Source organism: Elaeis guineensis, chromosome 16, assembly GCF_000442705.2.
Source record: "Elaeis guineensis isolate ETL-2024a chromosome 16, EG11, whole genome shotgun sequence".
NCBI classification, from domain to species: Eukaryota; Viridiplantae; Streptophyta; class Magnoliopsida; order Arecales; family Arecaceae; genus Elaeis; species Elaeis guineensis.
In genome coordinates, this window is record NC_026008.2 from 43,700,455 (window position 1) to 43,727,172 (window position 26,718).

The 26,718-nt window shown below is 39.1% G+C and overlaps 2 protein-coding genes across 3 annotated transcripts; both read right to left on the reverse strand.

Annotated features, from left to right (window-relative positions):
• Positions 1-2,520: 2,520 nt before the first annotated feature.
• LOC105059078 (protein BTR1) lies at positions 2,521-13,995 on the reverse strand. Of its 2 annotated transcripts, none has more exons than XM_010942244.2 (8): positions 13,680-13,995; positions 11,260-11,498; positions 11,074-11,174; positions 9,293-9,486; positions 5,132-5,247; positions 3,704-3,847; positions 3,140-3,201; positions 2,521-3,045 (listed from the first exon to the last, which is right to left on the reverse strand). In XM_010942244.2, the coding sequence occupies exons 1-8, from the start codon at positions 13,759-13,761 to the stop codon at positions 2,958-2,960; spliced, it is 1,026 nt and encodes a 341-aa protein (XP_010940546.1). In that variant the 5' UTR covers positions 13,762-13,995; the 3' UTR covers positions 2,521-2,957. The 2 variants fall into 2 exon arrangements, with proteins under 2 accessions (XP_010940546.1, XP_010940545.1); XM_010942243.2 differs by having other exon boundaries at positions 11,074-11,177.
• Positions 13,996-15,628: 1,633 nt separating this feature from the next.
• On the reverse strand, positions 15,629-20,009 carry LOC105059079 (PHD finger protein ING2-like; the record flags this gene model as incomplete). Its single annotated transcript, XM_073249823.1, has 7 exons — positions 15,629-16,234; positions 16,833-16,871; positions 17,000-17,244; positions 17,340-17,342; positions 17,494-17,557; positions 18,600-18,803; positions 19,872-20,009. Coding segments are annotated over 7 exons (792 nt in total), but the record flags the coding sequence as incomplete, so codon positions are not given.
• Positions 20,010-26,718: the final 6,709 nt, after the last annotated feature.

A 26,718-nucleotide genomic window follows, 5' to 3' on the forward strand; every position in this document is an offset into this window, starting at 1 on the left:
AGAAAAGGCTGTCCGACGTTCGCGGCGGCTTTCGGCTAGTGCTGAAATGGGCCGCGAACGAGTGCTCGAGCTGCGCGAAGGAATGGATACTGCCCGATCGAAGACCGGAGTACCAAGCCCTGGCAGCCTTGCGGAGCGTCGCGGGGAAGCCGATGCAGAAAAGAGCGTCGGTTGCCCCTTGAATCGTCATGAGAGCTTTATAGCTCTCGAGGTGGTCGACTGGGTCGGTGGAGCCATCGTATGGCTCCACGTTCGGCATTTTGAACCGACTGGGAATCGGCTCGTCGAGGACCAGTCGAGAGAGAGGCTGGGCGGTCTGGAAGTCGACGTCGTTCGAAGACTTCTGGCCGTCCATCTGCAGCTGGGCGAGTCGGCGATCGATTTCCTCGAACCGTCGCTCGTAGTCGTCCGCTCGTCGATGCTGGGAGACCCCAGGGGTGGAGCCTCCGGAGGATTCTGAAAGAGAGGCCGACGGTGTGCGCGGCCGCTTTTCCTTCCTCGCCCGTTCCAACGGGGAAGGAGAGGGCCGCTGAGACCGTCGGTCGTCGCGCCGTGGTCGCCCCTCCTCCTCTCCGTGGGAGCGCTGTTGGGAGCGCTCGCATGGAGGCGACAGGGGTCGGCGCGGCCGTCGGCGGCTGCTCCTGGAAGGCATAGGTCGGGCCGCCGGTTGTTGCTGGAGGCTTTTGACTGCGTCGGTCAGTACGGTCATCTGCCGTACGATGGCCGCAATCTGGGCCTCCGTGGTCACTGCAGGGCGCGGAGAGCTAGGCTCCGCCGCCGGTGGGGGCGGGGAGGCTTCTTCCCGACGGGAAGAGCGCCTCGCCGACCCGGTGACTCTCGATCGTTGAGCTCTTGTCTTTGTCATGCTGTCCCCCTTCCTGGCGCGCCAATCTGTTGCGGCCAATCGCCTCGTCGCCCGATCGCCGGGAAGCGTGCACCTGCAAAAGGAAGTCCGCACTGACCGGAGGCGGCTCCGGCGGGGACCCTCCGACGGTCAAGTCAGAGAGGTGACTGGGCAACAGTGAAATGCAGACAGAGAGCTCTGAGAAAGAGAGAGGGAGAGAGAGAGGAGCGAGCCTGCGTATGTGGGAGAGACGGGCAGATCGATCCCTTGCACTGTTGCCTTCCCCGGTTTATATAGTGGAGCACGGTATGGCGCCGTCATTAATGGCGTGGACAAGTGAGGAACTGTCAACTCACTGTAGACTGTCAGAGCCGTCGTGAAAACGTCATGTCGCCGTGTAGCCGTCTAATCGTCAGGGTTGACCCGGCCCCGGGCGGGACAATGCCCCTAGGTAACTGTGCCGCATGTCCGTGTCAGAGCTGACAACGTCTGGCGGCTGTACGGCGGTTGGAGGAGCCGACCGACCCAACGTCGGTAGCCAGCGAAGTGGTGTCGGGCCCCTCCATTGGTCGGCGAGCGTCATGTAAGTCGGCCATCGAACCTCGGGGTTCGGTCGGTCGGGATGGATACGCCCGACATACCCCCAGTCGGCGATGGGCCGTTGGATGGACGGTTATTAGTCGCTGATGGTTCCCGTCAGTCGGTCGACCGACGATCGGTCGGCCTTTCGGCCAGTCAGAGTCGTCCAATTGGGGGCGGTCGGGCCGTACGGCGGTCGGACGGTCGGGCCGTCCAGTCGGTCGGGCCCTCCAACAGTCGGTCGGGCCCTCCGATCGGTCGGGCCCTCCGGCAGTCGGTCGGTCAGCGGGTATCCCCCAACAGCGCCCAAAGTTTACAGTCGGATCTCGCTGTCTATTGGGTAGCACCACGCCCATCACACTGAATAAGCCAGATCGTATAGTTTTGTCCCTTGGCCAATACGGTAAATTCTGTCAACTACGCAACCACCGCCTTGTTAACATCTTACACCACCGAAGAATGCTTTCATGACGTTGCCTAAAAAATTCTTATCCTGCAGAGAAATTGTTGTGCATACCTACGATAAATATCTGATCACTGCTACGTGCATGACAAATGGTGGAACCGTTTTATTGCTCGAACGGGCATCTGGGGAGCACCTAATCCACCAAAATCGAGCAATATGACGATAGATACAAGGATAACTCCTGCACTGGGTGGTACGTCATCTTGTCTGATCACACCGTTGCCTGCGCCCTCGCCCACTAGATGAGTAGAGGTCTAGACATTTGTTGATTTGCAAGGGACAGATTTTGGCAGAGAATTCCAGAGAGCTGCGCTATCGACGAGAGTCGGGAAATTGAAGTGAGTAAAGGCAGTTGGTGTGGGTGAAGTTCACCAGCCCATTAACGTTTCAACAACCAAGTCGCTCGATCCATCACTACACGGCAGTCTTTCCCTGACCAAAGCCGAAGCAGCTATCACAATAAATTCCTTCCTTTGTCAAGGATATCAACTTGTCAAGGATCTAGCATACATTGAACAACTAGTGTAAATTATGGACAACATGCACCAAACCGCTTTTTTTTTGTTTTTTTTGGAGTCCTGGTGTTAGATACTTAAATTTCTAACATTTTGAACACAGCAGCAACAATATGTTTGTGCATAGGAATTTGGCAGTTTCATTCGATAAAGAGAATTCATGGTGCATGTAAAAGAAGAACATCAACTACAGTTCTGTTGGTCAAAATGGTAAAAACAGACTCTTACACTTATGTTAGAGCTCAATCCAGCCTCAAACACCAAAATATAACTTACTGCTTTTTGAGAGCCACTTTTTCCTTATCTATGCGGATGCCTACAAAAACTATTGCGGACAAGACACTCACCCTGGACTATCAGAAACAAACAACTTTTTCTTTCCCCCTGTAGCATAAATCGCAGCGCTTGTGAACACCATGTACCCAGAGCAACTCTACCATAACATTGATCTAATGAATCTCATCCAACAGGATAATTGATGCACAGATCTAGCTTGAAAGCAACTGCAGCAAACCACTTGAATTGGACAACAAAACTTATCAGAGAACATGTATCACCTCTCAGAATTAGATGAAACCTTTTGCATAATCATAGCCTCAGCAGTGCGAATTGCTTCCGGTGATCCAGTGATTGTTACTTTCCTGCATGTCACATTGAGGAAAAAAAGAATAAAATTAGGAAACAGAAAGCCCAGTCACAGACAAAAAAGAAAAGAAAATGAAAGAGCAGTAATACCTATCTGAGGTGCCAGAGAGGAAATCACCTCTATCTGATATCTTAATCCTAGCCCCACTAACCTACACAATTGGAAGAATGTAAATGAATAACAAGATTTAATCAATATTCCTATAGACTAAATGCTTTTGGCAAATATACATAATTCATAACATATCAGCTTCTAATGGCAACAAACTCATACCATCTTCAGATCTTTTGGAACAGAAACAGATTTAGATTTCAATAGTCAAAATAGGCACCAAATCATATAACAGTTTGATTGTCTCAATCAGATTTTTCACACAAATTAACATGCAGATATGTTCTATTTTAGAGAGTCTCATTGTTAATTGTAGATAAAAGAGGTCGAGATGAGATTTTCAAATCTGCATAAATACTCAGTAATGTGACAAATTCCTTTCTCTACAAAATAAACTCTCAAAGGTAATCATTTATGTAGGGTCGCAAATCCCTTATTACCTAGACATTAATACAAGATGACCAGTTTACATGGACTCATCACTTGCACCAATGCACTAAAGATGAGAGATCAAGTTGAGGGACAAGATGCAGTATGCAAACCTGACTAATCTCCATTATGTTTCTTCCCCCACGACCGACGACAGCACCAATATGCTCATCTGCAACACCCATTGTGACTGAGCTGCCTTGGCCTTCATGAGACCCCATAGATGACCTTGCAGGAACTGCTTGCGACATCATACCCTGGCAGATACATGACTCAAAAGCAATGTTAACCAGATACAACCAATATTAATGCATCAGATAAGGCTTCTTAATGGTGTTTATGATCAACCAAAAAGGAATAAAAGAGAACAAGATTATAAAGTAGGACTTTCGAAAAGGAACCCTGGAAATGATATGGTTTCTTTCAACTGTGTCTCAACAGGTTCATGCCCATTCTGAGTTTGGTTCTACCGATGCAAAAATAATGATGATCAGTCACACAATATGCAAACACCTGAGACACGTAACAGTATTGAACTCAACAAACGAGGAGGGATAGACATGGCTCAAGATGGAGTATAGTGGTGCAAGTGAGCTAGATGGGGTGGCAAATATAGCAAACAGAACATGGTCATGGAAGTTTCTTGAGCAGATATAACTGATCATTATGTTGAAATTCACAATCATTTTGACCCACCCCTTCCATGTGGAATAGATATATACAAACAGCTTCTTTGTGTGGCCCTTTTTTTTTTTTGTGTGTGCGTGTTTTCTTTTTTTCCTTTTTTTTTTTGGTTGAAGGAGGGGGGGTGGTAGGTACAAGTTTCTTTGTTTCCTTTACATAAATCTGAAAGCTCAATGTCCATATAAGAATCTGGCTGCACCAAGAAAGTTCTCTTCATTTTTTTTTTTTTGGACTGATCATCAATGCCATACACGCCATTCTAGGGCCTATTAATGTTTTAAATGTCTTTCCCAGGAATCACTGGGTTTTGTCAGGCACCATGTTAGATATCAGTGTCCAAATAGGATTATACTTGAAAAAGAAGAAGAAGAAGAAGAAGTTAGACTTGCATCTGTAGAAAAGATTGAAATCATAAATTCATAAAAGTTTGCATCTACAAGTTAAAGAAATTGCATTCTTGACAATGACATGCGATAAAAAAACAAAATCTATTGCAGCCGTTCATGATACAGTTTTAATTTCTCTTAATGCTTCTGGTCTTCAAAGGGTCATGATGTGCAGCATGGCATATCTATGAATTAAATATTTCTAACTAAAAGTAACTTCCAAAATACTAATTGACTGATTCAGGTGTACCACAAATATGATCAATATAGAGAATTTGCATCCTAATAGAAATACCATTACCAAATATGGATTATTCATTCACCTTCATATAGGAGAATAATTTATGATTAACAGTGGAAATATTAGTGTTCCATCTTAAAACAGATGGGTAGATGCATACAGAACAAAAGTGGGACAGAGTTTCTTGCCATCATCAGGAAATTCCATATACACTAATATGAAGTACTAACCTTGTTACTTGGGTATTTTCCCCCAAGTCCATTCGATCCATAAGTTACTGTGCTGTATGCTACTGAGGGGATCATATAGCCCATGGGAACACCAGGATAACCCGGAAAATTAACACCTGATTGTTCAAATGAGAGGAGGGGGGTATAAGAATCAGATTTCAACTAAACATGGACCATAATTTACATGCATACAAGCATACAGAAAAATCAAATGCGTTGTCATCAATAAATAAACTGATTGCAGCATTATCATCACCAATTTATACATCCAATTTTTAATAATATACAAAAATTAAGGTAAGGAGGGGTGGGAGATGAGGTTGTTGCATTTTTATTTTTTATTTCTTAATTTTGGTTGTGGGGGAGGGGGTGGAGTGGGGTTGTGGAGAGGGAAGAGAGTGGGGAGGAAGGTAGAAGTTTGGTTGTGGTGGTGGCGCGGGGGGGGGGTTGGAGGGCGTGTGTGGGGGTTGTTTTGAGGGGGTGGTGTGGAGTGGGGTTGTGGAAAGGGAAGAGAGTGGGGAGGAAGGTAGAAGGTGAACATAAGGAACTTCCAATATTATGTACAAATGTTTGTAGCATCAGCAGTATGTGTAAGTAATCAATTAGATGCTAAACGATAAAAGACAGAGTGACTGGAAGCAAAAGATTCAAAAGACTCGAGTAACTAAAAAGTAACATGACAATCAGATTATTCCAATTCTGACTAATAAATGAGTCTATGCAAATCCAGTGACCCTACAGAATATTTATAGTTTCCCACTCCCAACTTGGCTCAATCTAAATTGCAAAATATAACACCAAGCAACCTTTTTATTCCCTAATCTCAATGCCCAGGATCTTCATTAAGTTGTCATGATCATAAATTTATAAAAGTAGAAAGAAATGTGAATGGAATAACGGAATTGCAACAAAACATAAGCTTCATAGACATACATACACATATATACATAATTTTAAAAATAAAGATGAAGAGTCATGTGTGTGCAAACAATAAAGCGTAACAAACTTACCCCCTCTCCCCACCCCATACCAAAACACACACACCCATGCACACGCGCACAGAAAGCAACAGCTCTCTAAAACATGTCTCAGCTTTAAAAGATGAGATTAGCCTTAATGCACAAGGAATCCACCATTATGGGGTCTAAGAAGGGTTGATATATGCAGCCTTATCCCTACATACAGAGAGGTTGTTTTCAAGTGTTTCGAACCCGTGACACCCAGGTCACAATATAGCAACCTTACCATTGCAACAAGGTCCACCCTCTAGATTAGCCTTTTTGCATGTTATATTGAAATTTTCATTTCCTATATCTGAAAATGCGGTATCTAACAGAAGTTCTAGTGAACTCCAGCTCACAAATCCCTTTTTTTTCAAATAGAAAATTAAAAAAAAAAAAATCAATGTTGCATAGGATGCTAAAATTTGCCTCTCCTATTATCTTCGAGCATATAGTTGACTTCAACTATGTGACTGCTTTATGTAACCACAATCTATATTGCTATCCCTAATAGCTATTTACATATGATTTATTTTCTTGTTCTGGTATTTACATTTCCTTTTCATTTTACTTTTTATGCTTATGGTTGCTTAACTTTATGACTTTATCATCATATGATGGTTTATAAAAAAAATAGCAGCCAATAAAGTATGATACAAAATGTAGTTAACAATTAGTTTTCACAAACTCACCACACTTATAGGTCATGTCCTCTCCAACCAAGCATATTCAACATTTTTTAATCAGTTTTGCTGCCTTCCATTGCCTAGCCATCGTTTCAGTAGCATCTTCTAAGTTGATCTAATCATGCCATCACTCCCACCATTTTTGACCAATCAAAAATGCCCTTCCCCCTAGTTCCTCCATGTTAAACCCACACCAGCCGAACTAATCTGACCCCTCCACCACCTCCCCCCTCTCAACTCAACAAGCCTTGAAGCCATAAAGTGGGTGGTTGGGTGGTAGAGATTAAGGGGCACAAGGCACAACAAAGATGGGGAAAGCATGATCAATGGATGGAGGACACAGGAAAGGAGATGATGGAAGCGGTAATGTCTGTCTAGCAATAGCAGAAAGTGAATGCAAGGAGTGTGACAAAAAGGATGTAGAACAGGTCGCAAGATGTACATAACCATAGCCATTGGGAAGGAAGAGTTGTGCCGTAACATTTGTCACACTCAGCCTACTCCAACACACTTGAATGGTTGACAAATTTGAAAAGAGTTCCATCAAACCATACATAAAGAAGGTTACTTCAAAAGTACACATAAATAGCCAAGCTTATCTCATTTATTTGATATCTACTGTGAATCTTCTTTGCTTGGTTCTATCTAAAGTTGCAGCCTCTATTAATAATGACTTCCTGAAGTTTCCTTCTAGCACTCCCATTCACAAAATTCCGATAATCACATATTCTATCTTGTTAGCAATAATTGTAAAAACTGTAGATGACAGATATAATTTGTCATGAAGCTCAGATTAAAGTCTACCACTAATAAAGGTATAGAGTTTATTTCATGTGTACATATATAAGGGTATGATGCTAGCAAGAGAACAATAACTTTTCTAAATTTCACTCCAACAGTTGCTCCTTTAAACTAGAAATCACACCTTCATACACACATTATTTGCAAACAGAAATCTGTCCATCCAATATTCATCTGCCACCACAAAATTTATGGTTTTCTTACCATGCTAAAAAAAGGGCAGCCCAGTGCATGAGACTCCCAGAGGCTCCCACCATTGTAGGGTCTGGAGAGGGTCAGATGTATGCAGCCTTATCCCTCCATACAATGAGGCTATTTTCATGTTTTTTATACTCTGTGACCTTCAGGCTATAATGAAGCAACTGTGCCAAGTCACACCCTCATGGTTTTCTTACAATGGTCAAAAACAAAATTCACCCATTTATAGCATCACCTCAGACTAGCTGTCGTGTTGGTGCATGATCTCAGCCATATAACATGATTTTGGAATCTCTAATGTAAAATCTCATGCTTTTACACAACTCATAAAATTAGTTCTCTACAGGATGTATTTGTAGTTAGGCATCGTTCGTGAGTATCAAATGATTATTGATTATCATCTTACTCAGCTGAAACATTTGCAAATTGATAGCAAGGTAATGACGTGAGCCCCAAGCACTAAAGGCCCTGCACCTCCACCATTCTTTCAACTAAAGTTCATTCCTATAGATTTCAGGTTGCATCCTAGGTTCACGTCAAATCGTGGTCAACTTTCATATCAAGATCCCCTTCCCAAACTTAATATTTTATTGACCAGGTTGACTGGTACCTGATGAAAAATTTAACTTATAGGTTCCCTCCATCCACTTCTTTTTTTCTCCCTGTTTCTCATAAGCCTCTCATTCATGTGTTTCTGTTGCTCCCAATGGTGCATTAATTTGTAACATCCAAAACAGCTTAGGCAAGAACATTAGATACATGACTTAAAATTCAAGGATGCGATTAATGAGCCACCACAATTGTCAGCTGTAAGTTGGTCCTTAGTCAAGGGAGTCCTCCAATCTGTTAATTCAATCTAATGGCCTCAAACTTGCCAAGCGATTCCAATATATCCAATAGATCATCGGAAGCAAGATCAAGAGCTACTAATAAAACTATAAGAACATATAGTCATGCATGCATGCATGCATATAAAATGTTATGTTAGTTGTTCATGCTTGCAGCTTATCTTAGAATACAATCAAAATATACAATTCAGGAAAAAAAAAAGAGATGATAGATTGCTTCCCTTTCCTAAAACATGAGTCATCAGCATGTCTCGTGTGGAATTCCACTCGCTAGGCATTTTATTTTCAAAGGAGGAACTTAGACAACAACCAATATGCTCAATTGTTTTGTGGACCAATTAAAAAAAAAAAAAGGTCGGGCATCAATCCTATGTTCTTTCAACTAAGTTGGTCCTAAGATGCTTAGAACTGAAAAACATATAATATATAAAATCATGCTGCAAAATTCTAAGGCAACAATTGCAGAAAAAAGCTAAAACAAACTTCTTACAACTATTAGGTGGATAACTTCATAGAATCTTGAAAGAATTAAGGTTAAAAAACATAAATCCAACAAAGTAAACATATGCCAAACTGGCTAATGATAACAAGAAATTAGAAAACAGGAGGCATAAACTGAAGACACACCTGCATATGGAAATGGTGAATTTAAAGTTTGTGGATAATGAGCATCTTCCATTAACTTCGACAATATAAGATAGACAGCTCGCATCCGTTCGTCGAAAGACCCTGTCAATGTAACTACCCTATCATTCAGCCCGACAAAATTATGATCCTGAGGCGATATCTTAATGCCAGCCCGGGAATCTTCAATAAATGACCTGCATAAATGCATTAGTATATACATCAGAAGATCTCAGCAAATAAATCATCAAATGAAAACAATTTTCCCATCTATGCTACATTAAGAAAAAAAAAAAGCATATTGGGGCCTTTGGCTGTCAAATTTGTCCTTAATGAGAAAACAATTGCTTTGCATTTTATCATATAATAGTTTTAGGCATAGGAAGTTTTGGAAAGAAAGATTTGGATGCCTGTATATTCCTGGATCATTACATCTGTTTGCCAAGATGTAATGGGAGAACATTCCCCCATCTCCTCCCCCCCGCCACCCAAGGTGAATCATCAATCCACATGGTAGGGAAGAAAAGAAAAAGGCCAGAAGGGGGTGGGTGGGTGGAGGGGGGGGGTGTTGAGGGGTTGTGTGGGGGATCTAGAACTCTCTCTTTCTCTCCCTCCCTCTCCCATGTTCACAATTCAGTCAGAAAAGATATAGATGTTCAATGTGTACCCTCTAGTAAATGGACTCTTTCCAAATATATCTCTTATCTTAACTAGGATGATATGTATAGATCCCATATCTAACAAATGTAAATTATTTCTCTTAAAAAGCATCAAAACAAAGTTATCTAGAAGATGAATAGTATATTTGTTCACCTTTTATTTCTAATCATAGGCCTTGCTTAATTTTTTATTTTATTTCTGTTGTTCCTATAATTTTATATTGAAAATATTTTTTTTTATATCTTTGGAGTTGTTTTTTTAATAACACCATTAATTAAGGTTGGCACTCTTTATACTGGACCCTGAACAAGTACTCAACCAATGCACCCTGTATCAAGTGTCAAAATGGTATATAACTCAATATCAACACTCAATATGGAGGCCATAAAAAGTCTCAATACAAGTACGGCAAGCTATGCCCTATAACAGGCGGTACAGAACAATGCTGCCTATATCAGTCCCAAGCCCATATGAAAAAGGTAGAAGGTTGACATTAGGTTTATTGCTGATTGCAAAATGGCATGCCAAACTGTGAAACAGAAGTGCATTTGATATTGGCGATTTTTTGGGCACCTGTTGCTTAGTACAATGGTAACCGTACGTACGAACATCCATGGAGAACAAGGATCCAGAAAGTTAACACCGAATAACTGAGACAAGGTTGATGGCTATGGTTATGATTTTTTATGATTTTTCCTTTTTTTTTTTTTACTTTTTTAATAAATGCACCTTTACTTAATAAACATGCATTGCATACTTCCATATACTATTATTGTAAATTATCAACATGCAACAAAAGGCAGCCATGCCACAGTCAGTTTGAAGAGTCTTTTGGCAATATATGGTGGAACAATGCAAAGTAATAGAATTCAATGACCAAACCACCGAACAGACTGATCATATTAATAGAACTGATCCTATTTATCTAGATTTGTCTTTATGAATCTTACTTTGCAATTGGGCCTTTATCCAAATATAATCTAGCCTTGTGACCAAAGCAAATTTATAGCTGTAAATCATTTAGAACTGGCAAAGCTACCTTGCAAAGACATTTTTTGAATTCGAAGTATATCAAACAGCAAAATGAAATTATTAATGATGAAATATGTCCGGACAAACCATACTTTATTGTTGATCCTCCTTTGCCGATTATACCACCACATGAGCTATTTGGAACAATAAGCCTCACTTTTGATCTACTTTCAACATCGTTACTCTCTTCTGCCTGCTTATGCAAGAAGAGGAAAAGTCAGATGAGATATGTAAAGTGCAAAGAGATACAGAATGAAGGCCCAAAGAACATCGTATACCTCAGTTAGCAATTTCTCAAGGATGAGTTCCATTGCCTTTGTTATTTCACTAAGCATTCCAGAAATCATGATTATTCTATCAGATGTTCCTGGAAAAAATTCATGATTGCGTGATAGCTGAATACGAGCTCCAGACTGTGACTGAAATTCAGTAATGGTTGATCCACCCTTTCCAATAATACTGCCAGCTGCAGTATTTGACACAAGAAACCTAATGTGTGTTGGTTTCTCCTTATCATCTGACGACAAGAATGATAATGGATATTAGGCCCACACAAATATAGAATGGAAGACTACATTGTTTTGCAATCGATTATGCTAAGTTCCCTGGCAAGATCAACATTGAATATCTAAAATAATGTATTATCACAATTATTTAGCACTACATGGTGTTTTTTGCAAACTCATTATTTCTGCAGAAGTACAAAGACAAGGAGGCGAAAATAACAGCAACATATGTATACATGTAATATAGATCTTCTCAAAGGTGAACAAAGAATTTTCTCAAGATTAGATAAATTAATGACCGAAAAGAAAGCGGGCTGTAAAGCTCATAACTTGCACCTAGATATCCATCCCGGCTTATTGAATTTTCACCATCAAGGACTTATCAACTTAAGCTACTAAAAAAAGGTGCTAAGTTTATATGAAACCCAAGTGTACTAGGCCAAATAAGGTGCTCACTAAGGGCCTGTTTGGATGTCAGGAGATTCTAAAGCCTGATAAAATCTTCCAGGCGCCACCACTATTTTAGAGATCAAGCTGAAGTCATGCGGTTAAAAGAGAATGGGGCGGCCATAACAGAACTTATCCCTATTTTTCAGAGACAAGATGAATCACTTTTGAAAAAGATCTTACTTATCCTAAAACATGGATTAGTTGCATTGCAGGCTGCCACGATATCTTACTTATCCCATAAAGAAACCATCTCTAGCGTGTTTTGTAACCCCACCTTTTCATCAGGAAGATCTTATTGTCAGGTGTCCAAACAGGGCCTACAGTCCGAGTGTAATTTTAACTGTCCAAAGTTTCTTTCTTTCCAAAACTCTCAAGATTCAGCAAGTAGAATGATACGTCTCCATAATGCCTTGTAGTGTTATGTCCAGCTTACCCAATGCCATTGATCTGAGCTTCATGACATGTTATTGGGAGGAGCAAGCAAACTTCTGGGCTTGCACTTGGTTTGGAGTTGTGGGAATAAAACCCACTACCCACCTAAAGATGCTTGGGTTAAAGGACTTCAATTGATAGGCAGAGCAGGTATTTCAGAAGAATCCATGAGTGTGGATTGCTCCATTCCTTTTCCTTCTCTTCTAACCCAGTTAACCCAGGTAGTAAGGAATATATCTACTCCACTGAAAATGGAGGAATAGTTTCTGCTTTAGCCCTCCATTTCTTCTCCTGAGTTACTCTCCTTAAACCAGTTAATGCGTGTATCATTAGTTTTGCACTGAAAGCAGCCTTAGTAACAGGAGCACAAAATGGTCCAAGATAAAACAAAATATGCAAACGAAATTTTCATATATTTCCTCCAAATCACATAAAAATACATTTCGCTTAAATGTTTATACCATCTTGTAGGTGCTTTACACAAGATAAATGACACAAAGTTTGGGAAGGAGCAAATGTTTTCTATGTTTTTTCCTTACGAATGTTCTTGATAAAATCAAGGCTTCTTTATCATATATTGTGTGGATACGAGAATGTAAAGATGAGCAATATTGTTAATAAATATGCAATATTGCTGATAAATATGCTAAGTATACAGAATCGTGCAATAATGCTAATAAATATGCTAAGTATACAGAATGGTGATTATAACCGACTAGTTCCAAGACCGCACAGTGGCATAGTATGCAACAGATTAGTTACTGCTTTACCTTCAATAATTACGATCCTACGCTGCCTCTTAATAACAACTTGACAACACTCACGTCCCGGCAATTTTCATAAGTCTTTGGAACCTAGAGTCTTTTTTCCTAATAAAAAGGGAAAGAAGACATAAATTATCAATTTTCTACAAAGTCTGTTAACCCTGTTCTTGAAAGATCTTGAAAGAAACCACATTCAGCCATTCAGGCTCTTCACAGTACACACAACCCTATTTTCTCGCAGAATAATTATCCAAATAACAAATAGACCACAAGAGTTTCGCCTAATTTACCACAAGATTAAAATCACATTTCTTAAAGACACCAAAACAAGACTAATGTTGTCAATTTTAACGTTGCAATCGTCCTTCCCCAATTAACCAGATCAATTAAACAACAACAAACTACTGGAAAATAGAAGCCAGATCTCATCTATTGATCTACGAAGCAACAAGAACTGTAACCATTCCCCGGGGGTAGGGGAGGGGTTTGGAACGAGGCATAACAAATGAGAAAGAGAAAGAAAGTATTGGCATCGGTTGATCTCACCGGGGGCCAGAGATCTGGGATGCTGGGAACGCTTGGGGGCAGCCTCGGGGGAGGAAGCGTAGGGCGAGTCGGGGGATTCCATGGCCGCGGAGGATCTGGGTGGCGAGGATGCGTGCGAGACAGACGAGAAGGAGAAGGGAAAAGCGCCTCTCACGCTGCTCGCGGACGGGGAGGAGAGAGAGTTCGAACCATCCTCCCCTCTTTAGGTTTTCTCTGTTCCTTCGCTGAAGGAGGGGAAGGGGCGGCGAATGGGCGAGCGCGTCGCGGCCAGGGCCCCTTCCCTTATTCTTTGCCGCCGCGACTGGGCTAGCCTGCGTTGCGTACAAAGTATCCCAGGGAGACCCAGTTAAGGGAACTCTATGTTGTACAACTCAGGTGCAACTATGCGGATCCACGCATAAGTATATCTATGTGTTTCGATTAATATCAGCTATAAAAGGCATTTTTCCTTTTCTCATGATTCACGACTATGTAGGCCTCATACAGTTTCATGCAGTATATTGTTCCATTCAGTGTATAGGGCTCAAAGAGTCATGGTTACCATGTGATAGATGAAGAGTCATGATTATGAGGCAAGCTTGAAATGATGGGGATTATCAATCCTAGAGTAACATTATGGTGATTCTATTTTGTGCGTATCGAAAGTTATCGTGCCATATAGTATAAAAGTATTGGTTTTAGTTTCAAGAATTATTGTGATACATGGCTAAACCATGTTCTAACAAGCTTAAAGAAATAGATCCGACAAATTATTAGTATGCACATCACAAGCACCTATTTTCCTAAAAGTAATATTTTTTCTATTTGCACAAATACTTATTTGTTCAAGACTTTAACACTAAATGTTGGATAATCATTCTAGCTACAAGTAAATACAGGGTGCAGTTTTACTGGCTATACAAACTCTAGGTCTTACCAACTTCACTAAATGGAAAGAACTTTTTCAAAAAAATTTTATGTGATATCAATATTTGAGCAATGTTTTATCTTATGTATCCAAAATTTCTATTACCACATGGCACAAAGGGATGGTGGTACCATAGTGCAACGTATAGCAGTAGAACATCCACGTGCATTGATAGGTCCTTAAAAGCATTTCCATTAAAATCTATTATGTGCACAAGTTGCAAGTAATTTTCTACACTTGAATTATAGGGTAGCGGCTGCCATTTTGAATATACTGCTTGTAATATGATCAAAAAGCAACTAAATTGTACCACATGATGCAGAATTATTTTCTAAGAACATTGATAGCAGATAATGGCACCTGCATAGAATTTTACCTGGTGATCATTTACACAAGTTCTGCCGTTAGAAAATATGGCATCAAAGAAGTGCAAATCAACTAAGTTTAATTACATTCTTTGTCCAGTGCTAAATTTGCACCAACGTGCAGATGAAAGCAACTTATCTGTGATGTGAATTACGTGGTTGGCATGCAATAGAAAAGGCATGATCTGTTGAATATATTCCTCTGAGAAAACTTATTCACATTTTATATTTCCTTTGGGATTTGGCGTGATGCTTTCAAAGATGTAAGCTGACGATCTCTACCGTCACATGGTCTTGGAAAGGGATCACAGGCAAAACAAGATTCCCAGAAGTCCACCAAGGTCAGTTGTGGTGCAAAAACTTGATTCCCATTGCACCTCACACAACCTGCACCCAAAAGCCCTGGGGCCTCGTAGGGATGTTATCCTCGCATTAGGGCGTTGCAATACCCTCTTGCAGGAAGAGAACATGAAACATGCGACAACAGAAGAACAAGTAAATGTATCAGAAAATTAAATATATAACCTTTCAAAAAACATCCTTTCGACTGAGCTGTTTTCTTTTTTATTAGGAACGAAAGGAAGAGAAGGTTGAAGGATGAGAGGTTTAGAGTGTGAACAGTGAGGAAATAAGATGTGTCCCACACAAAAGACGGTAGCAGGAGATGGAGAAGAACATGGTTATAAACAGGGTCCTAACCTTAGTGCTATATTATTTCTTATAATCATATACAAGTACAAACATCCAAGGAACTGTTTAAAGGAATACATAGCACCATAAGCCTAGGCATCCTGATTACATCTGATATAATGCTGTATTCTTTGTATGATCAACCAACCACCATTAAACATGATCACCATAATGCTTGTTAAGCATATGAGGCTCATTTGTGGGAAATGAAGACCAAACTGGTGCCAACCTACATTGCATTCTTGTGAACAACAAAAGAACCACCAACCTTCCTTGAATGTTGTCATGAGGCTGGCCTTGATATGCACTCATCATTCAGCAAAGCGATTTACACGATAAGGCAGATTTATCGTGTAATATACATTGATGGGAATGTTCCTGCCCGCTTAAAATTTAGAACAGAGGAGATATGGGTTATGGATATGCAGCAGCCATGCTGATTGCAGGAGGGTAATACCTTGCACCTAGACTGCTATTTGAGCTACATCAGACCATTATTGCTGATTCCTGCAGGTTGGGCAAAACCATTTCCCCTTAAATCTTGTCTCTGGGGTGAGGCCAACACATGAATAGTGGAACCATTCACCTCCACACTGTCAAACAGAAATAAAGCAATCATGTGAAGGATCAAAATTTTGTCCAACTATACATAATTAAGAAGAAAATGATTAAAAAATCAGCTTCATCTCAGTTCTTTTTGATGAAAGTGCTCAGAGCTGAAGCTTGGAAACAAAATATATTTGGAACAGGTCTCAAAAAGAAACAAAACAACCACCATCACAATGTGAGACCCATCCAGATGATTTGTTTAAAACAAGCTAGGGAATGCTTGCTTAAAATTGAGGGGCTTGGAAGAAGGCCCTGGATTCTGTAATACTATAGGCAAGACCAAAAAAGACCTAAGTGGCAATAGTAAGTTGAGAATTTAAATATCATTCAGACTACAACATATCACATATAGGAATGAATGGATACACGTGATTTTAGAGCCAAACAGCTCAAGAATATGCTTTTCCAGAAATAAATCTCTGTAGCGATCTCTCAGGAGCATGTAGAAAATGCAGTGAAAAAAAATACAAAAACATACAAAACTTATTAAGCATGCAGTGTATCGTCATACCAAATACAGCATACTAGGGCGACATGGATAGCTTCTAGGAATACAATACCAATAAAGTTAAGGAAACATACGTTCTCATTGTCACATGCGATCATATCTCCAAAAGACACCTGAATATAGAGAGACAGAATAAGGATATTTAGATTTACAATAATATGACGCCAGTGTTGAAAGCCAAAGGTATACAATTAAGAGTAGTAGAAACCACAGAAAGTTTAAGAACAGGTTGATCTAAAACCTGATGGCAGATACAATAGGTTGGTTCATTTGGATCAATGGGTTGATCAACAACAGATGCAGGAATATTTTTCTTATGACTGCTGGGAGGAGGCATCAGCTCAAGATCCATATCTCGCTCCCTCTCCCAATCCCCTTGTCTCAACCGTTTTGATTGAGGTGTTATATAACCTGCCTTGCGTTTTTCATCCTTGGTGACTATAGGTAGTGGGGGGAGGATTGCAGGCTCATCTGGTGGTATTTTTGCTTCCATACAACCATAAAACATGATGTAGTTAGCATCAAAAAATCTAGTTTCGAAGATGGAAAGATCTAGGAATGACAATAGATAGTCAACAAACATTCTCGGAAAGTAGATTATCCAAGATGGAAAGATTTAAGAATGACAATAGATAGTCAACAAATATTCTCAGAAAGCAGATTACCAAATAGTTACACAAGTTGCTGAAGTAAAATTTAAGTTTTCTAATCCAGACATCAAGGTAATTTCCATACCTTGCTTCAAATCTTCAGCAAATTGGTTCAAGTCCTCATCAAGCCATTTCACATGGCTCTCTATCTGCATGACATCCAATTTAGTTGAGAAGGAAAGGAACAGAAGAAAGACAAGCAATACCATAGATCATTAAGCAGAAAATAGGAGGTTCAAATTCCACAATCAGCTCTCATCATGCATCAACATCTAAGTGTTTCTGGAAGTTAATATTCCTTTTTTTCAAAAATGAAACCTCTCATCATTGTTAGCAAAAGTAGCTTTTAGTAGTTAGGGAATAAACATTTTTAGACCACCAAACATTTCCAGCTCTAAAGCAATTGACAAAAATTAAGCTTGTTCTTGTTCCTGTTTCTGATGAACAAATATGACTGATGCCATTCACTGTGGTACAGATAATAACTACTAATGCACTTGAGCATATAATTAGAAGAGGTTAATGCCAGGTTGTAAACATATGTGCAGTCCTTGCATGGAGCCTTTCAACTTTGGTTTTTGTTCCATGAGCAGCCTCAATTAGGATTCGTGGCAGTATCAACCAATAGAATTTCAAAGTGGCAGCAAGGAGGCTCTGAGCAAAACTATTGCAGCAGTGTTATCACTGTAGCCATCGTGACAGTGCACAGAGAATGCATAAAGTTTTGTGGAAGAATTCAATTCTGTCCAATATTTTGTCAGGAGACATTCGCGATAGAAACACAGAACAATTGGCATCACATTCTAAACAGGAACATTATCAGACAAGCTTAAGTCCAATGAATGCTGTCACAAGCATCTCAGGCAGGCATTCATGCAATCATCTTAGACAGGGATGCTGCCTTTACAGCTTGCCAAGGGCCCGAGCAGCCTATGTAGTTGGCCTAGACTTTGGATAGACTTTGGATAGGCATTTAAGTGACTCACTTAGACTGAGACAGGTGCCCTGGTAAATGGTGATACTGAACACATAGCTGCCATATTGAATATGATAGTTCGGGCAAGTCAGCTACCTATTCAAGACCTAACCACTGTATACTTTAACCCTTTTCACTCTTCCATCATCCCCCTCTCCAAATCACAAGCCATAGGCTAGAGAGACATGAGCGAGCAAGAGGACTGCATCTAGCACCTGCTTTGATGATAGCAGATAGCAGCAACAACCACTGATTACAGAAACTGATGCAGCAGCATCCATCAGAGCAATGTAGTAGTTGCTAATATCCATGATAGCAACTGCCACAGGAGTGACCATCATGGTCAATGGCAACTGCTGCTCCTGCCAAATACATGGGCTGCAGTAGTTGCTGCTGCAGTGCAGCACTTTTGACTGTTGCTGCTTGACCAGTGAATTATATCAGTGGTGACTAACTTGAATACAAGGTACCTGCTTAGGCCCTTGGTTCTAGGGGCTCACTGGCCACCAGTCTACAACTTATGTTCCTATAAATCATCGAGCCTAACATTTTTCTGCCAGCATTCTCTTCATGAAAAGTTTAACTAGGAGCACTAAAACCCATGAAACTGACCAAAGAAAAAGGAAGAATTTCAAGAATGAAACATAACTGGGTCAATGTGGAACCAGACAACTATAGACAAAAGAGGATTGTATTGCATGGTAGAGTTCTTTAAATAAATATAAGTTCTAGAAGAAAGGAATCTACTTGCTAAAAGCTTACAGGTCGTACTCTATTACAGTGTCAACTGCAGCAAATTTGTGAACAAAACAAAAATTTATAGCCAAAACTTGAATCAAGTATCATGGAATAACTAAGGTAGCAGACAATCATAATAATTGCCCGCTAGAAAAATCTTAAATTTATTCACTATTTGACATAGAAATTTGTTTCTTTAGAGAATATATGATCCAAATTTAAAAAGCTACAGGTATTTGTATGGACTATCAGAACTATTATAAATGCAATTCAATAAGCTTTGACCATATCTTAAAACTTCTAAATCCAATGCTCACTAAACATCATGCAAGGAAAATGGCATGTTACAGATGCAGATATTGAATTTGAAGAAATAAATGGAAGATCCAAGTCATTTTGATAAATTTATATAATGAAGCCAAATGATGACAACTGTTCATTTTAGAATACCCCAATGAAGAATGCAACTACAGTCCCTCTACTGCATCCTGCTGAGTCTGGTTCTGCCTGAGTTTGTGCCAGTAGAAAGGACATTGGAGTGTGTGAATGGGGCATCAACATTCCCAAAATATATCACTTTACGAAAATTCCTAGAGAAAAGGCATCTAGTCTGATTGAGCCATGTGACATCACAGTTCAAAAATGCCCCAAATAAGTGTAGTACTTCATCTACTGCTTACACTGCATGCCTACATTTCATTGCCATCTTTAAGCTATCAAAGTATTACAAAACGAAGCTTACCAGATCACAACGCACATTCCTGGCTAGCTTCAATCTCCTGCTTCATCTTCTCAAATGCAGCTTCTTTATCTTCATGGCTAACCTTTTTTGAGTTATGAAAAGGCATACATAAGCAGTACTTTGTCTGCTTTTTTTGTCTGGTTGATTATACCTGTGTTTAAATTAAAAGAAAAACAAATAAACTTTAATGTACACAAAAATGCAACTTGGCTTATGAAAAAATTGTAACTAATAATTTTTCTTTTTTTGGGGGTAAATACTAATAATTTTGTTTGAGAATATATTTCAGCAACAATATTACCCTTCAGAGTATACTTCCAGAGTTTGTTTAGGAGTAAGAAATATTATGAAATATCAATAGAAAGTTGCCTTAAATGGTAATCTCAATATGCTTACAAAATAAAACCAGAAGTGCAATAGGTACTAAGCCTTCAACTTTGATGGATTATATGTGCGCTTATTTGTAAAGATATATAAAAGAGGTTTATTTTCGTAAATATTATGGTAAAAATAGAGTATATAGTAAAAGGATGTGTTGGAAGAGAAATCAAGCATTTGTAGAGAAAATAAACACACTAGCAGATATCTATATATCACACACAATGAAAAAGCCCAGTTTGCTTCTGGAGTGGTCTGGATCTCACGTAATTCACAGAAGATCATAAGAACAAGGGGTGCATGGGAAATCATACCAACCTGGTAATTTTTTATTTTTTTGTTAAAAAAGGAGGTTCATCGAATGGTAACATAAGATATAGCTTGCAACTATAGCTTAATTTATGAATTAAAAAAATGACAAGAAAGAGTAATTTTGGTTACCCAAATAGAAAACAGGTTCCTTGATTACCTTGAGGACAATGGTCTCATTTTTCATAATTTTAACTCTTCTCTTGTAAGGCTATAGACCACAGCTACTTATAGTACTCCAAATCTTAACAAACTTGCTAGATAACCTATGAAAGTACATAATTTGTCACTCTGCATATCTCAGAATATACGCGTGTGCCCATATGAAAAAGACTATGTACAAAATCCATAAAAATAATAAAAACTAACGCTGCTTACATAGTCTTCTTTAGCCTAAATTCCTTAAGGTCATCTTCTTTTTGGAGATGCATATGATAGTTTTACTTGGGGACAATCTTCCACAAACTTGTTTTTCCTTTGAGTGGAATTTTGAAACCATCTCTATCTATCATTTGCATGTCTTCTTCTCTTTTTTTTTTTTTTGACTATAAAGCGGAGGAAGTAAGAAAATTCCCTCAGCAATTTTATGGAATAGAGTAAAATGTACAAAATAAAGATAGAAAGAAATAACAAAGGACTAGAGACCAAACATTTGCAACAATGAACAAAGGGAGTAATTCAGAGCTTGATGGCTTTCCTTTGCTTTCCAAAGCACAAAATTCCCCAACATTGAAATGTATGCAATGTCTACCATTTGCATGTTGAGAAACAGAATATTTTAGTTGCCTTCTAAATTGCTTCTTCCATTTTCAATGTGCAAACTAATCATATCCATTCATACAATAAGTAGTCCCAACCAACACTAAAAACCTTCCTTATATAAACAAAATTGTTGGTGATCTAATAAGTTCCACCAAATAGCTCAAGTTTGTTTATGTTCTTTTTACCATTCTCAAAATATAATATATTGTTTAGCCCTCTCATATATATTATATACAAAATCAGATCATGAAGCACACCTTGTGATCTTTGCTTGTCCATGAAGTCCGAAATAAATGAGGTGTCTCCCACCTACTACATGCATTCTCCACAGCTCTCTTCTTATAGCAATTTTTCATTTTTTCTTCCTGGAACTCTTTCTGTCCGTAATTAGCTTTCTTTCTACAAGACACAATATCGATACTTCTAAGCAACCACAAAAGGACCAGTTCTGGCCACGCATGGCATCGTAACACTTGAACACATTAATCATCATATGTGAGAATCATTATGGTTATAAATCTCTATCTTTTCCTTCTAGCAAACCACAGCAACCCAGATATCGTCTCATGTAGATCGTGAGTGCTTAATGCTAGTAATTCTGCAGTACTAATGCAGCAGCATCCTCAATTTTAGCACTTGGAGGAACTGGTTTGCTTCGTTATATATGAAAATTACCTCAAAGACTCATTTCTTTCTGGTATAAATACATTGTAGTAATACAAAAGAACAAACTACCTCAAAAAGACTTGCCAGATAAACCAACTTTAGAAACGACACTGATAATTCATCCATAAATAGTGACCAAATGGCTATTAGAACGAGGGGCGTTCTGGGAATGAAACAAACATACCAAGTGCTCTTTCCTCGAGTTCTCTCATCGTGTTGAGAAGCCGCTGGAGCTCCGCCGCCAACGTGCTCGAATCTTCAATTCCCAACCAAAGAAACAAAACTCTACATACCTTCCCCCCCGGGGGATGTGATCAAGAAGATTTTTTGGAAAAAAAAAAAAATTACATTCCAAATAATCGTCCACGAAAACCCCACCCCCGTTCTCGAAATCGCCATCGCTCTCTCCTTCTCTCTTTTAACTCAGGCTTTTCTTCCTTCTAGCTTTCGGGACGAAGAGAGCTGCGTGTCGATAAGGACAGTGTAGTAATTCCAAACAGAAGAAGGTAGTTTCGGTATTCAAAAGTTTGTAAGTATTGAGAAGCGATCTAGCCGGCACCACACGGATGCTCGATCGTAATCTTCTTCGATGACGAAGCAACCCGAACCCTAACCCTATATTTTCTGCGGTCCTTGGAGTCATGGAGAAGAGTTTAGAAGAGCGAAGAGACCCACCGCAGTGGTCGCCGGTGGCCGCTTTTCCGGAGGCGCACGGACAGTTGATAAAAGGAAAGAGAAAGAATGAAGGCGAGTCGGTTAACTCCAATTAGGAGCCGTCTGATTCGCGGGGAGACTTTTTCTCTGTGGAAAGTAATTTTTTGAAAAATTATTTTTTTTAAAAATAAAATTTTGATACATTCGACCGGTCATAAAAAAAAATAATTTATTAGATAATAATTTATATTTAATTAAATATTTTTATTTTTAAAAAAATTATATAAAATATCTATTATATCTTTAGACGCTGGCCATACCTCTTTACTCTTAAATTTTATATAAATATAAATCTTATATATATATTAATATAAATATATTATAAATATATTATAATATAACATTAGATCTTATAATTTATTGTGTTAATATAATACTAATATATATTAATATTATATTAATATTTAATATAATAAATTTAATATATATAAATATTATATTATATTAATATTAATGAAAAATATTATATTCATATAAATTTTAAAATAATTTTAAAATATAATAAATATTATAATTATAATTTTAATATCATATTTATATAAATATTAAGATAATATTAATATAATATTATATCATTATTCAGTATTTCATTCTAATCATCCATTGATATTTTGTAAAATCTTAGTTGTGAATTTTAAAAGACTATTATTGGGTATAAAATAATCCCAGCCGAAATTCGTAAGAGGCCGATCCTCCCAGGACTCTTCCAACTTCCGACTTTGTGCGGCGTCTTTCTGAACCTCTCCGATCGTCCGAGCTTCTATAATATCATCCGGACTCCCCCAGCGATCGACCTTCCACAGTATCCTCTAGATTCCTCCAACGGACGAACTTCTATCGTGCCATCCGGACTTCTCCAATAATGAGCTCCTCCATTCATCTACCGGGCTGCTCCAAACGCTCTCTGAGCTTCACTATCAGTCGATTTTCTACAGTGATTGACTATTCTCCGAATCTCTTCCAAACTTCTTTCAGCCGCGATCGACTCTACTCTGAACTTCTACTGCAAGCAGACTTCATCCGAGCTTCTACAGTAAGCGGCATCCTTCCAGACTCCTACAAGGACCGGACTCCATCCGAACTTCTACAACAGAATTTAGCCGACTGTCTTCGATGTCTTCCATACCTCTCCGAGCTGCCTACCTTCAACAGCGTCAATCGAACTTCCACAGTGTCCTCCAGACTCCTCCAGTGGATGAACTTCCACAACGCCTCCCGAACTCCAATATCGGTCGACCTTCAGCTAGACTCCCCATGAAATCGGATCTCTCCAATGGACAGTCTTCAGGCGAGCTTCCACATCGGACAAATTTCAGACAGACTTCTCTAGCAATCAAACTCCTATTGGACTTCTCCAACAGAAAGTTCCCCATCCGAACTTCTACAGCAGATGACTTCCACCTGCAGCATCAGCGCCTAAGGCACCCTACAACTGTGGACTCGTCAGCAACCTCGAAAAAATCCGAGCTTCTCTTAGATTGCTGAGACAGAGAGCCGTTCCGCTCCACCAGACGTTCCAGCTGAGCTTCAGCCATCCAAGCCCGAACCACTCCATTCTCTGTAACAGATTCTACGTGGCCCCACCACCTTCTGGCAAGTCGCGACAACGGACACCACTTCACTCTCAATAACAAACTCCACGTGGCCTTGAACGACCCACTAACGCCACTACTCTCCGTAACAAACTCCGCGTGGTCCCGAACGGCCCACTACCAGGCAGTTACAGACGTTGCTGTCAATCAGTTACGCTCTCCGTCTATAAAAGAGATCCCCAGATACGTTTTTCTTTAAGCTCGAAACTCTATCTCGAAACTCTGCTAAAATCCCATTCGAGTGCTCTATTTTTGTTGAGGCAGAGTACTGACTTGAGCGTCGGAGGGTCTTGCCGGAGCACTCCCAACTTCGATTTAGACTTTCCTTGCAGGTCCCGACGGCGGCCGCGATCCCCTCGACTCCAGTTTCTCCGACGTCGGCGAAATTCTGCACCAACAATTATTTTAGAAAAAAAAAATTTCACCACTTTTCATCTCATAAAAAGTGCCAAAATCCATCTTTTTCATAGATTTTTACTTTCTATGAAACATGATATGTGACTTTTCATTGAAAATTTTTTTCTTCCTCTTCTCTTAAAATTTCAATTAAATATTTTTTTTTATTTTTTAAAAATTATCTTTTTTATCTTCTACTTTCCATCAACCAAATGAGACCTTGAATGATGGTTGGTAGGGAAGAAGTTATTGCATGCACCAGGCACAAATGAGCCGGGATAAATTTCGGAACATATGCACAGTATATAGTGCGCAATCGAAAATTGGTGAAATCTACTATGGGATTTGATGCAGTCCAATTACACCTAGTGCATGCAACACGGAGTCTATGATTGACCAGCTGATAAATTTTAATATTTTTTTTTAAAAATATTTTAGATAAAAAATTTATTAGTTATAATGATTCTATCATATATACTTTGCACCATCCAACCTAATAAGAAGCCAGCATACCACTATTTGATGAAAAAAATGTACACTGTTATCGGCCTTGATTGAATAATTTATATAAAAAATTTTATTATTAACTATGATTGGCCAGCTAATAAATTTAAATATTTTGAAGAGGAAAAAAAATTAACTTTCTTGTATGATATGGGGATTTCTTATTGGATGGTGACGGGCACATCAACGTTTCACCGATTGTAAAGCACAGGAAGCCAACTGACATGGAACAGCGAAGAAGAGCGAGGGTGACGGGGGATGAACCATAGGTGCCTATAGGCGTCCGCAAATCTGGTTTATATGCATTTTTTTTTTTTATCGGATAGAGCTGTACGGCAATCAGTAGCTTGCTACAGTTATCCATCACATAAACGCGGCACACAAAACATGCCGTATATGGCACACAATGCCCGCCTATCCGATTGCCATCCATTCTTTATAGTCCGATGATATGGTGGCCATCAAAACTGTACTATATTTTGCGATGCAAATCTCCAAACTCTTATTTTTTTATATAGTTTATATGTCCTCTTACGAGGTAATGCTTTTTTTTATTTTATGGGTACATGCATATTTAACCATATGTAACATAAATAATATACGTATGTTGTCAAAATCGCCAAATTGCTTTACATGCCTGCAGATCCAAGTGCAGATGTCCTCATACAACCACTGGTTCACTTGAATAATTCTATTTATTTGAAGCTCTCTAGTTTAATATATTCTATTTATTTGAACTTCAAAATTAATCTAAGTCGATGTTTAGGTACTTGATACATTGGCCAACCTAAGTGCACTTCAGCAAGAAAACACATTCATCCACGGCACTTGGATCATGGTTAGTAGGCCACGGATTATTTTGTCTTAGTTTTTACTTGCATAAATTTGGAGAGATAATCAGTGATAATCTTATACATCAACTTGTAAGGATATAACTCACTTTACCTTGTTCCCTTTGATATGTGCATTGATTAATCAATCTACAAACCACAAAGAATGTGCTTAAAAGATACCCATAATAAATATTTACATGATTGAGCAATGGGCTTTGGGTGAAGCTTTCTATGCATATGGCAATATTTTGGACTCGAAAAAAATATACTTTTGAAAAAATAAAGATAGCATACAGAGATAAACTGAAAAAAAATGAAAATTTTGATTAATCATCAAATCCGAAAGATGTTCGAGATAAATGTCTGCCATTCGTATATGGGCTTCCATTTCAAATAATAAGTTTAAATTTTACAGCTTTTGTTTTTTGATGGAAATATGTTATGTGGTGCTCAATCTATATAAACATTGAATAAATTGAAGCCATATACATGTTACTGAAATCGTGTATTTTTTATTATTATTAAATAGATAGATAGATAGGTATACAGCGAGTCGCTAATATACTCTACAAAGAAATAAAGTCACCGTTCATCAGCTCATCTATGGTCGCAATTTTTGGAAATTCGGGGCTCGACCAACGTGCGCGCAACTGAACGGTGTGCGACGAATTGCGTTATTTTGCCCGCCATGGTAGTTAAT